At 46.7% G+C, this 14055-nt stretch overlaps 2 protein-coding genes across 2 annotated transcripts; both read left to right on the forward strand.

The window, feature by feature from the left end:
- The first annotated feature begins 791 nt into the window (after positions 1 to 791).
- On the forward strand, positions 792 to 6578 carry LOC310890747 (small nuclear ribonucleoprotein E-like). Its single transcript, XM_083853072.1, is given in 6 exon segments — positions 792 to 2024; positions 2220 to 2246; positions 2718 to 2736; positions 2739 to 2776; positions 2984 to 3115; positions 3427 to 6578. Coding segments are annotated over 6 exon segments (408 nt in total). The 5' UTR covers positions 792 to 1847; the 3' UTR covers positions 3442 to 6578.
- A 143-nt stretch (positions 6579 to 6721) lies between these two features.
- LOC310890748 (zinc finger CCCH domain-containing protein 11A-like) lies at positions 6722 to 13434 on the forward strand. Its single transcript, XM_083853073.1, has 5 exons — positions 6722 to 10236; positions 10604 to 10797; positions 11017 to 11136; positions 11919 to 12042; positions 12487 to 13434. The coding sequence occupies exons 2-5, from the start codon at positions 10744 to 10746 to the stop codon at positions 12588 to 12590; spliced, it is 402 nt and encodes a 133-aa protein (XP_083709199.1). The 5' UTR covers positions 6722 to 10236; positions 10604 to 10743; the 3' UTR covers positions 12591 to 13434.
- Positions 13435 to 14055: the final 621 nt, after the last annotated feature.

Here is a 14055-nt window from a genome sequence, read left to right on the forward strand (position 1 = left end):
AGTTCCCCCAAGCTTTGGTTGGTGCTTTTTGCTGGTGACAGTAGGACTCCAGGGCGAGTAGTCGGGACTCTCCTGCAGTAACTGGGTCAATTAAGGGTTGGTTTAAGTGCCTCCTGGTTTTTAAAATTGCTCCCCTGAGCTGCTGGCTCTGCTGCCTGCTAAAGCAAATGTTCGGGTGCCATCAGCGTCGCACTTGGGCGTGGGCACTGACCCTGCGGAGGAGAGCTGAGACTCGCGTGTATTGTGTACCCTGCCGCCAGTGATCGTTTTCCCCTAGCAGATCTATTTTGAATCATTTCCCTAAATTTTAGAGGAACTTTAGGCTCTTTGTGCTATGATTTGTGAAGCTGTAGGGGCCCTCAGGCATTTGCTGCTGGCAGAGGAAAACCGCTTGTCGAATTTGTTGTAAATACTTTCTGTTTGGACAACAACGCCTGTGTGTGTGTGTGTGTGTGTGTGTGTGTGTGCACGCGTGCGTGCTTTGACGACCCCCTGCGACGCCCCAGCTCCGCGAGGGAAGCTTTGAAGCGGCTCTGGGAAAACCTCTGCGGAAGAAACCGCTGCTAGTGACTTGCGGAAAAGGGACTCCACAATCAGTGAGATTGTAAAGTAGGTATGTTTATTCAGCGCTGGGCAGCACGGGAGGTCGTGGGCATGAAGATTGATGACTCTTCCTCGTCACCGCTAGTTGACCTCTTGTCTTTGCACAGACTCAGTTGCTCCTTGGCTCTTGTCCATCTGCAGGACCAGTTTCTCCCAGTTTCTTAAGACAGGCTCACTCTCTTATCAGGAGACTGACCTTGGTAAGGGGCCCAAGGCTTCTTGCTTTAGTTAATTGGCACAATGCACCATAGTTAGCAAAGACGCTAAGTAGCATCCTAGTTTAACGCTGTCAGCGCTCTATCTCTACTTGATAAGATTCTCCTAACTCCCTCTCTCACTGGAGCCCACGCAGCCCTCCGTCCTGCCGAAGGACTTCACGGGGACTTCTGCCGGCTCCGGGTGCCCGCACACAGACAGAAATGGCTTTGAGAGAAAACAATCAGGATGAGGAGAGCTCAGAGACTGCGGCCGGCTTCGGCCACCTTCCCCTCGCTTTCCCTCTCCGTGTTCAAACCGAGCACTGTTCTGCCGTCAACCTTCGCTGCCTCTGCCCGCGGCGCTGGGCTTTCGCGTGTGCCATTGCTCCTCTACATATTTTATCCTTCCTTTTGTAAGGAATGGTCCAGCAATTCGTGTCACTAAGGGATTTGAAGGGTTACCATCGAGGCCCGGGTCTAGGTGATAAGAGAACAAAGGGGTTTTTAGGGAAAAGTGCTGACTACTGCAGGGGATGTTGCTAGAGTTTCTGAAATCCGGCGCAGAGGCTCCCAAACGAGGAGGAAGGGGGAGCTGAAGGACAATTGAAGGACAAAAGCCTGAGAGGAAGACAACCAGCATTCAGCCCGAGCAAGCCCCGAGAGACCACCAGAGACTGGTACGCAGGCGCCCCTGGGAGGGGTTTCGGATTCCGGAAACCAATTCTAATAACCCTGCCTCTTCTCGAAGTAGTAATGAATATGTATTAGCCTGGGAGCATCAAAACCAGCCGCCTTACGTAACAGGCGTGCGTCCTGGGGGAGCAGAGACTCCCGGCGCACCCAGCGCTGCTTGCTTGCCTCTATTCGTTTAATAAATTGTAAACTTTGATTGTAATCCTATTTGGGACTCAGCCATTTATAAAACTTTTTATATTCGTATTTTATTTAAGGCTGTCTTGCCCCCCTCCCCCCCCCAGCCTCGCTGCTCGCCAATAAAGCTAGCGCAGGGACCCCTGCCTGCAACCATAGAGACGCGGTCCTCCCGGCATGCTAGAGCGGCCCCCCACGCTCCTCCAGCATCCCAGCGTCCCTTGCGCGCTCCCGCCCGGCCTCAGGGGCTTCCGGAGGCGGCCCAGCAGGGGCGGCGGGAGCAGCGAGGCGGCGGCAGCCATGGCGTACCGCGGGCAGGACCAGAAGGTGCAGAAGGTGATGGTGCAGCCCATCGTAGCCTTCCTGCGGCCGGGGAGCGACGGGGGAGCAGGTGGGGGGCGGCCCCGGCCTCAGGGGTCTCGGCCCGGGCCTTGAGGCCTTGTCCCGGGGCCTTGGGGCCTCGTTGCAGGGTTTGAGGCCTTGTCCTGAGGCCTTGTCCCGGGCCTGGAGCTCTTGTCCCCGTGCTGAGCCCTTCACGCAGCGCCCCAGAACCTCATCTTCCGCTACCTGCAGAGCGTGAGTAGCGCGGGGAGAGGACGGGGAGGGGATGGGGATGGGGATTTGGGGGGGGTGGGGGGAGCGGGGAGGGTCCGGGGATCTCCCTCGCTGAGTTTTCGGCTCCCACCCGTTGCTCGGGGCAGGTTTGTGGGGAATGGAGAGCTGTGCGGCGTGCTGGTGGGTACAAGGAGCTGCTGCGCAGCCCGGCGTTTCGCCCTCGTGTTAACGGGAGTGGGATCGTGCAGCCGGGCGTGCAGGAGTGTTCCCTTGTGACTGGAAACGTGTCCTTCAGCAAACGTGTAGTATTCACCCAGTCATATAAGACTCTAAAATGTCAGACTGTTAATTGAAACTGCCCCTGAGAGTTGCTCCTTGGAGTGTTTGGGAGCTCTAGCGGCTATGGTTAGCGGGTATTTCTGAACACACGAGAGAGAACAAAACTGCTCGCGGTGTTTGTGTTCCAATTTACTCTCCTCCTTCGTTCTGCAGAGCTCGAGGATCCAGGTGTGGCTGAGCAAGTGAACGTGCGGATAGAAGGCTGCATCATCGTGAGTGTCAGCACGACCCCACGTTACGTCGTTAGTTTGTTTTCCCTCATTCACAATCCTATTTTTTCTTGTCAAGAAAAACTAGCCCAAGGGAAAAAAGAAATCGTGCTTCTCTAACAATTAGTCTTCATTGTCCAGCCTGGCTCAGCAAAGCTGACGATGGTTCGTGTTGTTGCTGAACTAATTGCCACTGTTGCCGATTTCTAGGGCTTTGACGAGTACGTGAATTTGGCGCTGGACGACGCAGAGGAGATTCACTCCAAGACAAAATCAAGGAAACAGCTGGGTGTGTCGTGTGTCTGTGCAACCCGAGTGACGCGCGGTCTGAAACCTGCCCGGGTGAGCCTTCTAGGTAGCAGCACTGAGAGGTACCAACCGTGTGACGAGCCTTGCTGTTGAAGTTCAGTGAGCAATTCCTGGCTACATCTCTGTCCCTGATGATTTTTGAGCTGCTGATTTTGCTGAATGAAGGAGAATCTGTCCCTGCCTGAGATCAGTTCTGGTCTTTGAAACGTGTAATACCAGGCGGCCTGCACTCTGCGTGATGGGCAAAACCCTGCTCAACCACACGAAACACTTTCTGAAAACACGAGATTATTCTCAGGTTCTGGGCTCTCTCTAATCCCCTCTTTCCCTTCTCTGTGCTGCAGGCCGGATCGTGTTAAAAGGGGACAGCATCACTCTTCTACAGAGCGTTTCTAAGTAGAATTTGCCATCCTTAGAACAAAGGTGGCTGCCGTGCTGCGGAGTGACTGAGTGCCAGGGGAACGCGGCCCGCTGGTAGATAGGAAGTTATTTGTAACTGGGGTTGCATGCTGAGGTCAAAAGTCCTTCCTTTGTGGGAGCGAGTTGTTTGTAGCTTGAAACAATACGTGATGTATTTCACAAATAGCCATTTTTCACATTAACTGTAAATGTAAACCACAAATCTGCTTGTTTTCAGTCTCTTCCTTCTGTGAATGGAGAAGGAGGAGAAATATAGAAGCGTGGGCTTTTCTTTTTGCTGTGGATCTGATAAGTTTCGATAACGCTATGTGCTTTCTTGACCATTACATCTGCATTATGTGGCCAGGGTGGACTCGTTCAGGGCACGGAAGCCCCACACAGTCCTTGAGCTAGCAGGGTGCTAAGGAGGGTGTTGGAGATTTTGCATGCAATTGCAGCCCTTTGTTGCTGCAGTGACAGGTTCCTCAGATTCTTTCTAAACAGGGTTTAACTTGTTGAGAATCTTTTTGGGAGTGCTTATTGTGGATCAGTCAGTAAAAGTATCTTAGTGGGCCCGTGAGGGATTCAGGGCTGTGGTGCAGTAACCCAGTGTTTACAAGTGTTACTGCTACGCATGCTTGTCCAATAACGTCTCCAGATCAGAGAGTGAGAGCGGGCAACTGGTTCAGATTAAATCTGTCACTTCTTGCTGCTTTGGACAGAGCCTGTAGATTAAACCCTTGTGCTGTTCAATAAGCTGGGGTATCAGATGTGTCGGTTGGGTTTTTATCATTTGATTTATTTTTTTTATCCGTTTGGAGATCTGTCTTTTCTATTTAAGTTTCCCCAAGAGAGCTGAGTTCCTTGATGCATCGACCAAAGAGAAGTTCCCCGGCTGACTTGGGACAGCCAGTCCCCTCGTTTTTCTGATCACAAAAAAAAAAAAAAAGAAAAAGAAAAAAATCGAAGAAGAAAAATTTTGACTGTAACTGTAACTCAGAAACTAAGATTACCTAAATGGAGAGAAATGAATTTTGATGCACAGGCTGTGCTAGAAATCTGTTAATCAGCATTCAGTTTTTCAAAACTTCAATTTGTGTATCATCATCATGAAAATTAATAAATTCAAGGTGGGAGATCCTTTCCTGAAAGGGAAGGACAGAAATACGAGTCTTGCTGTGGGGCCTACCCAGCGCAGTTCTGCCATTCCGAGAAGTAATACGTCAGGAGTGTCACAGCAGACGTTCCCAGGAAGAAACCTTTGAGGGGCAGCATGACACACTTGATTGGCGAAAGCAGCTTCAGCTGGACAGCCTGCTGCCGGGATGGGTAATTCTAAGTTGTGTTCAAGTTGCTGAGTTCCTTTCAGCATGTAGTAAAGATGTAACGTGCCAATGTCGTTTGGGAACAGGAGGCATTACGTGTCACCAGCAGTGGGCACGTAGGGAACAAAACAGTATCTTACGAGGTCCTCCACATCTGCCTTTCATTTTGTCCTTGGTTTGCCAGCTGGAGCTTTCAGGAGGTGAGGAAGGAGGCTGTCCCAGTGAATAGTTCAGGTGTTGCAGGGTATTTGTGATGCAGTGCTTGTAAAATTTACCTGCCCGCATCTCCTGTTACAGGCAGCCCCCCGCGGGCCCTGTGAGACGGGGAGCTGCTGCCTGGGGTTAGGCCCAAGGTGCCCTGTCAGGCCCAGGGCCGCCCTTCCCCTTGCCCTGCCCTTCCCTCCCGCTCCGCAGCCCTTGCTCAGGCCTTTTGGGCTGTCTGGCCGTCCATCTGGCCCTGTGTCCCTCCGTCCCTGCCGTCTTCCGAGGGAAGCAAAGAGTCCCTGGGCTGCCTTCAGGGGGGAGGTTCTGCTCAGGAAATTAAAGCTTCCCCCTTAACCCGCCTTGCGAGTTATTTTGAGTTCCAACCTTCTGCCTTCCTTTCGTAGCAGTGCCTCTGAGGGGTGCGCTGTAAGGTAGCCGTCATCTGGCGCGCTGCTCCTGCGTTTCCCAAAGGAACTGCCTTCGGGATCTGACTAACTCTGGATGCACGCGGTTGTCACCTTAATTTCTCCGTTAGTTTGCTGAAAACAACCCTCTTGGGTGACCTTTGTGTTTGTTTCTTCAAACTTGGATCGAGGAGGTCTCTGTTTCCTTATGCTGATGTTCACAATGAAAGTGCAGAAGGGATGCTTACTGTTGCCCGGGTCAGTCCTGTTGCCAGGATGGGAATGTTTAGCCTACCGGCCCTCTGGTGTTGTTAGGCTGCACTCGGAGTGTGAGCTCTGGGCCTTATTTGGAAAAGACTGCGTTATTTGAGTGTACAAACCCGAGATATTCTGCGGATAGGTGATTCTCAAACCACGTCAGAACCACCGCTGTGGCGTGTGCTGGAGTCGGACGCGCGTTTGACTGATCAGGCGGAGCAGGTGAATTGAATTTGTTGCTGGATGGCGAGGTGTTCTGGGGGAAGAGCTAGTCTAAGGAAAACTTCCTCTTACTGCCCCTTCCCATCTCAAATGGCCACTGTCTGGGGAAATTGCTTCTTTATGACATTAACTACAACGTTACAGTGAGGATGAGGAATCATCATTACTCCCATAGTTATTTGCTGCCAGGCCGCAGCGTTGATTTCAGAGATTTAAAAAAAAAAAAAAGGAAAAAGAAAGGAAGTATGTATTCTTTCACATACTCTCTTTTCCCTGAGAGTAAATGTTGTAGCTTCAGCAGTACCCTTCCTCTGGAAACGATTCCCAGTGCCTGCTCAGACACTGGGGAGGAAAATGACAGAGAGAACAATGGAGGAGAGCCACCCGATACAAAGAAAGGAAAAAAGGGGTTATGGATGAAGGGAAAGCAACTACATAAAAAATTGGTGCTATCTAAAAATTGGTTAAGGGTTTGGGACCTGCAGGTGCTGCCTACACGTGCGTGTGTTGCAGTCGTGCCTGTTGCCACTGCGCAAAATGGAGAGAGCTTCTTTGTCGAATGCAGCATGTTAAAGCATGCGCCATTGCCTGGAAGAAAAGCACGGCCTTCCCTCGTGTGGGACTTCTTCCCCATTGATCTGTGGTTTACCTGAAGGTTTACCATAACCTGCATAAGTTTCAAAAGCAAGCAAACAACCAACCAAAAAACAACACCAACATTAAAGAGTGGCAAGGCAGATGCTCATCTGGGGACTCTGACTCATCGGTGACATCACCAAGCAAAGCACTGTGAGCGCTTCGGGTCGGGGCTGCTGCGGCGAGCCTCGCAGCTGGGAGGGAGAGCGGGTACGGTTCGCCTCTGGCGGGTCTGTGTCAGCCCTCTGCCCTGGTGGCTTCGTTAGCAGTGAGAGTTTGACTGCTGTGTTCCCAGCTTTCGCTTCTGCACCGACCGTGTGGCAGAGCCCGCAAGCTGCTTCCTCAGCTGGAAGAGGAAGAGGAGTGACCTCAACTGTGCCGAGGTAAAGCAGAACTGTTGAAAAGATTTGTCAAAGATGCGGGTTGTACCAGCGCAGCCGCTGCAGCTGCAGCAGGTCCTGGAGCATTGGAGAAGATAGAGAGGGGTTTCTTCGTGAAAAGAACGCTGTGAAAGTGTTTTCACGCGGGAAATTAGGAGAAGCGCCTCTGTTGTTTGGATATCCTCTATTGACCTGGCACACGGGCATTACAGCATACCTGGCACACTCTTTGTATTGTTTGTTAAAGAAAAAAAAAAAAAAAAAAAGTGTTTTAGGGCAGGCCAAAAACCTGCCTTGGCACTTCCACATCGCAGCAGTGCTTGCAGGCCGTGCATCCTGGATGCCAGGCCAGGATCTAAATCCGATGGTGCTGTTGGTAACGTGAAGTTCAGGAAGCACTTCTGGGTTTTTCTGCTCTTCCATGTGAATTTTTGCCCTGTGAAGGTGGTGTACTGAGCTCTTTTCTTACCAACAAATAGGTTTAAAAGCAGTTACAGCAAGGATGAGCTGTGCTAGCAGGGGGCTGTTCTGTGCTTCGACCATGGGAAGATGAATGGTTTACCTATGCACCGTTAAATATAGTTTGACACCTAGCACACAACACTTGCAGCCTGTGGGGTGCTTTAACAAGCAGGTAAATCAGCGGAGACTGTTTTGCAGCCAGGCTGATGCTGGGTGATTGAAAAGCAGGGTCACAACAAGGAGTTTATGCTGTTCTTTCTTGCTTGTCATCCGACTGTCTGCTTACACTGTTCTAAAAAAAAAAAAAAACCACCAAAACGGGGTAAGCATCTTTAATACCTTTATTATAAATGGAAGGCACAAAACAGGCCAGCAACAGAGACTGTCCAAGAGAAAGACTTTGTGCTTTATAAACAAACAAGAAATTACCCTTAGGTAGGTGTGATAATCCTTCCCTAATGCATTTTTTGGAGTGCAAAAATATTTTGTTCCCTTCTTGCTCTTCTCTCCAGGACAAAGGCAGAATAGCCAACTGGAAAGTTAGACCAGGGAGGTCAGTTTGTTCCATACTGAGAAAGACAAGCCTGTAAAACAAACTAGACAGGTTTTCTTTGGACTAGTTATCTTCCTTCAGCAAAGGCAAAGTTTATGACACTTGTTGGCATGTATTTCCAGACCCCCAGCTACCGTGACTGTAGTGCATCTGTAATTCTTTTGTACAAAAAGAGTTCAAAATCTCGTAACGCAAAAACTTTACTAGCACCCTGGAGAAAAAAGAAATCTAAAACTCTTGCCAACTTCTATTACAGACCTGCTGAGTGCACCAGAGTTACTCATTTTTATTCAGGCTTTCAGGGGCTAGTTCAGTTGGTTTCTGTTCAGCACTTGGATCGCCATATTGGCAGATGTCAGTTAAAAAAAAAAAAAAAAGCTTTGGAGATCTTTTTTAAAATGAGACTGCTTTTTATGGCATTTAGGGCTGTGAGGTATCCTTGGTTTTTGCTTTCTTCCCATTCCTTAGACCAGATCCATTCATATCCTGAACAGCGTTCTGGGTCTGTTCAGGAAAATGGAAGGCAACAAGCAAAATGATGAGCTCCTTGGGCATTCAAAAGAGCTCAATCTGGAAAAGATTTCAAGTCCAACTTCCATGTTAAGGAGCACCAGTAATTTTTAGAAGTAGATGCAGAGGAATCTGCATGGCACTAAGCGTGTTTCTGAAGGTGCTAAAGGTCGGAAGTGACGATTCCTCTCAATACTAAAGAAGAGAAGGAAACCTTGCACTTAACTACTGTTTTTATTCCCTTTGTCAAGCAGTCAAAACCAACAACTAATACGAGAACCCAACTTTTCCCCTCTTTACTTTAGATTTGGGAAAATTCCCTGCCAAAATAATACTTCCTGGAAAATTCACTAGTGTTTGTGTGAGTAAAAGGTTCCAACCTTTTATTATTAATTTGTAAGAACTATTTCATCCGCTTTTGTCCAGAAGAGTCAGAAATAATTTGCACAGAAATGTGCAGCATTTTAATGAAAGGATTCAGAATCACTCTAATTTGAACTTTATCTGGTCTGGTTGCAGGTTTTATGACATTTAGTGTCTTAAAAAAAAAATCAAAATATCTGACTTCACATCAGAAAAAAAAACCTGCTTGTGGCTAAATAAAATCTGTTGCAGCTCTGGTCATTGAAAAATCATTGGCTGTTAAATTGGACCTTAGTCATCTTTTCTAACCTTTCATGATCTTGCAGCAATGGATGATGATGGATATATGGATTAGGGAACAGCACGTGATGGCAAACCTGTGGTATTTGCTACAGCGCAGAAAGAAAACAAATTGCTTCCAAAAAATCAAACTAATTCAAAATTCTTGGTATCATGCAGCCATGCCACTGGCAAAGTGAGCATTGCCCTGCCTCTCAAAGCTTGCTGTATCCTTGATCTGCTGTCTTCCTGCTGTTAATTGATTGCAACTCTACGTGTCTGATCAGGGCTACGAGTTGTTCTCCATATGGATACCATACAACATATACTGTGCACGCTTGTGTGTATAGATATGTTTATCCTGTATGCATGTACATATGTATGCATATTTGTGTGCTGGCCCCCAGATCACTCATGGTATAAAGCATTGGCCTCGAAGGCATACTCATCAAAATATTTGGTAGATCCTCCATTTTTTTCTAGTTCCCTCAAAATGAGAGAGTTTTTACGCGCTCTCTGTGTCAAAAAGGCAAAACTTCTGATTTCCACTGTCGCTCTCGCTAACTTTCTATCACTCACTCCTCGTGTGTGTGTCTAAACACATATGTGTGTATGCGTATGCACATTTGTGTATTTCTATGCACTGGTGTGTTTTTTGCTGTACAGGTAATAAAGACGGGGAAAGGTTTTAGTGTTTTCTTAATAGGTGAAGAAATCTTGAAGACCAGAGATTGGAACATACTGAATTTTGAATAAAAAAAAAAAAAAAAAAGTCAAATTGTCTGGCTGTGGAAGATGGATCCTCATTTTTGCAGCCACTTTGAATCACGAGTTCATCTCTAAATGCACTGTTTTTTTTTTGTTTTTGTTTTGTTTTGTGGGGGTTTTTTTTTGGTTTTTATTTTTTGAAGAGCTAACTAACCCTGGCTGTCTCCAGTCTGAGAGAGTGTTCAGATGGACTTGCTTCCTCCATTAGTTATAAGCTGTTTAAAAGCACATCCTACGTTTGAATTGTGGATGAGAGGTTCCCTTGGCAAAGTGGAGAGGCAAATTCTTCCTACCCCTTTATCATTAATTCACGGATTCAGTGTTGGTTCGGCCTCCAGGAGAAGTTAACTGGAAGTCTTTGAAGATCAATAACTTTGCTGAGGTTGTCCAGGTAGGTGAACTCGAAGACCCACAGTGACTGGAACATGCTATTTAATGCGTCATACTGCGTTCTGTAGAAGTTACTCGTAGCCATAGTTGATCATTGCCTTGCATGTATGATCAGGTGGTTTTTGAAGAAGTGACTCCATTTTCAGGCTTCCAGGTGTGCTCCAAGGCATATTATTGAGGACGTGGAAGAGAACACTTGCTGACAAAGCTCCTGGCAGCTTTACAGAACTTTAGTTTAATATTGTGTTAGTTCCCGTAACAGCTGATTTCAAGGCATTGCTCTCCTCAAGAGACTAATTTGATGAACAGAAGAAAGCTGGAAAAATGCTTGTTACTCATTATTTTTCACTTGTTGGTACTTTGTTTAGGGTTACTTTTAAAAAGAAGATTTCACTGATCACAAGCCAGTGGAAGACTTTCAGCCCAAGCAAGGGTGAAGACAGCTCTCTCCAAGAGCAGAGGAAGTCCCTGTGGAGAGAACCCGAGCTTGTTATCAGAACTTGTCGGCATGTCTAAACAAGGAGACGATTGCTACTTCTATTTCTATTCTACCTGTACCAAGGTATGGCTGGGTTTCTTTTGCTTTGCTTTGCTTTGTTTTTGTTTTTTTTTTTTTTCATTTTTTTCAGGAAGGGGTAGAGTAGGAGGAGGAGGCACACTGGTCTTTGGTTAACGTGATAACCAGATAGATTCTGAATTCAATCGTAGCAACCTGAGGCAGTAGCATGGACGTTTTTGAGGCTGTACTATATTTTCCTTGTTGGTTTCCTTTTGGTTACAGGGAGACAACTGTTCCTTCCGCCACTGCGAAGCTGCTCTGGGGAACGAGACAGTCTGCACGCTGTGGCAGGAGGGTCGTTGTTTCAGGAATGTCTGCCGATTCAGACACATGGAAATTGACGTGAGTGCCTAAAGATGTGTTCTCAAAATAAATCAACAAAAGCATTTTTCAGTGCTGTAGGTGTGCTGATTGTGCTTTTGCAGGATAGAGTCATTTGCTTTGGAATTACACTGGTTTCTGTTAGCAGGGGAGGGGGTGGGAGGAAGGAGAGGGAAATAAAATCAATGCCTTAGGTATGTCTTAGCAAGATTTTCTTTTATTAGACGCCGACAGTATTGTCTCAACAGATGCAGAATAACCGCTAACTAGACTGCTAAAACCTGCTGGAGCAGGGGGGTAATAAACAGGCTGTACTAGCCTCCTGAGAGCAGGCTTGATAATGATCTATCAGGTCTCTTGTGTCCCGGAGTCCTTCAGATAATGCTGTTCTAGCTGCCTGGGCTAGGAAGCAGTGGGGAAAGTTAAAGGTGCAGAAGAACGAAGTCTCCAAGAAGTAGTTCTGGATAGAGTTAACGTAGGCAATTTAAGATGTTCTTTTTCCCTCTGAATAATCCTAGTATAATCCTAGGTGTATTAGTTTAACCCACCCTAAACTGATGTCTGAGAGTGCCTGTCTTCTCAAACTGAATGATGACAGGGCTAAACGTGCATAGCGGTTACAGCTTCTGCAAACTTTGTGAATATGCCCGGAAATACTATACTTCCGTGATAAACTGACCTTTGGAATGATGTTTCAGCACTGTATTGTGACAGCCCTATCGCTGTCGTGACCTGGAACTGTGCATCTCTTTGCAAACCTTAGGTGCATGTTATCACGAGCTTGTCTTTCTTTCTGTCTTCAGAAAAAGCGCGGTGAGATTCCCTGCTACTGGGAGAAGCAGCCAGTAGGCTGTCAGAAAGCCAACTGTGCTTTTCATCACGCAAAGGGACGTTACATCGATGGAGTCTTCTTACCACCAAGCAAGAGTGAGTTTAGGTCCTTTTTCTTTAAGTATTGAAGAATTAATTTTGCATATTACTTAGTGGGTGCCAATAGTGTAGGAGACATCAGGTAACCGTCCATTTGTGAGTGCAGGAAAAGGTCTGCAGTCCTAGGTGGTCAGCTAAACCGAGTGTACTGCTGCTGTACTGCTGGTATTTGTTTTCTGCTTTCATGCTCAGCTTCTCTCTGCTTTGTGTGATATTTGCCTTGCAGTTTGCTTTCTGTTGTTTCGTCCTCTGCTGGGTGGTAGGGAGATGTGTTGTTGTTTGAAGGCAAGTCATTGTTCACGGTGTAAACAGTGGCGGGATGGGCAAAAGGAGATGCTGAATTCATTGTCTGTGCAGGTTATCTGCCTTAGCTACCATCTTCGTGCATTGTGGTCAAAGTTTTAAACTGCCATATTACTGATGATCCTCCTCTTCCTCTAGCTACACTGCCAAGTCCGCCTGAGTCCGCGGACGATGATTTGAAAGTGGCTCAGATGTCACTGCAGCAAAACAAACTTTCTGTCCAGTCCAATCCCTCTCCATAGCTAAGGCGGGTGATGAAAGTGGAAAACTCGGAAAATGTCCCAAGCCCTACACACCCTCCAGTTGTAATCAATGCTGCAGATGATGATGAAGATGATGATGGTGAGCATGGTTTGGTTCTTGGAAGGAATTTGTGCTGTAAATGATTGTGTAAGTCTTTGGTTCTTGGAAGGAATTTGTGCTGTAAATCAATGTATAAATCACAGATGACCTGAGGTCTGACTAGCGATAGGGCAGGCAGTCTGGTCAGGTCACTGGTGGCTTTGTCTGGCAGTCAGTGGACAGAACCTGAAATGTTGGAGGAAAGCTTAGAACCACTCTTGGCTTTAGTTGGTCTGTTGTGTAAAGCTCTATGTGAAACTAGGAAGGAAATTCCTTTTTTTTTGTCTGAAGAGTAATATGTTGTGTAGTAGTTAAAGCTGCAGAGAGAATCTAGAGTCCTAGATGTTTTGTCCTAGGGTAGTCTACTTACGAGTTCATCAGGTCAGTGTAGCTGTATTAAAAAAAAAAAAAAAAAAAAAAAGCTTTTTTATAGGAACCATGGACTGAAGTGTCATTGCATGAGCTACATAATCACGAACAATCTGGCCTATGCATAACTGAATAGATTTTTCCCCTTCAGACCAGCTTTCTGCGGAAGGAGAAGAAACTAAAACTCCCGTCCAGCAACCAGCTGAGGAAGGCCAAAATGGATTACGGATGATTTCCACTCGGAAAGCCAGTGCTACTACTGCTAAACAAGGTATTCCAGCACCTGTAGTAGGATAAATCGGAAGGAGAACTTGACAATTAACTCAAAAGCAATGTGGCGTAAAAACACAACAGAATGTAGGGGTGCTGAATGGACTCGGTTATTTCCATGATCTCATTTCTCCCTGATACCATCATGTGCCCATTGGGTCAGAAAGTTGAACTCCTTTTCTTTCCTTTTGGAGAACAAAACAGGGTCACAGCATGGAGTTTAAATGGCTGCACGTGCAGCCTGGCAACCACTGTTGAAAGCCATATCTAACGATAGAGGGATCTAATATCACGTAAATGGATTAAAATTAAAACTACAGTTTTTACCCTGAAGGGTGAAAGGAGGGGCAAAATGCCATTGATTCTATGGTTGTTTCACTTGTGAGGAGTGTTGACAGGGTTTATTCTAAATACTTCTGAAAGTTCCTGAGCACTAAGAAGCCTGAGGATCTGTGGTCCTCAGTGAGTGCCTCTAAGCCTTAGTCTCATTAACTGTTTTCTGTTTTCAGAGGACGGTCTGAATTTTGGAATAAAAACACTTGAAGAAATCAAATTGCAGAAAATGAAGGAAAAAACTAAGAGACACGGTGGTGAGTTAATATTCCCTACTTTCTTACCCTCTTCACCTTCATCCTGTGTGATGATTTTTCTTTCAAAAAAAAATTCTTCCAGTAATACCGGGTAGCTGGCTATGCTTTGGTGAATCCAACTATTTGCCAAAGAAGT

Source organism: Anser anser (genome assembly GCF_964211835.1).
Source record: "Anser anser genome assembly, contig: HAP1_SCAFFOLD_34, whole genome shotgun sequence".
Lineage (NCBI taxonomy): Eukaryota > Metazoa > Chordata > Aves > Anseriformes > Anatidae > Anser > Anser anser.

Coding starts and splice junctions, on each gene's coding strand:
- LOC310890748 (XM_083853073.1), top strand. CDS start 10,744: ATGTCTAAACAAGGAGACGATTGCTACTTCTATTTCTATTCTACCTGT. Junction 10,798..11,016: donor TCTATTCTACCTGTACCAAG/GTATGGCTGGGT, acceptor TTTTGGTTACAG/GGAGACAACTGTTCCTTCCG. Junction 11,137..11,918: donor TCAGACACATGGAAATTGAC/GTGAGTGCCTAA, acceptor TTCTGTCTTCAG/AAAAAGCGCGGTGAGATTCC.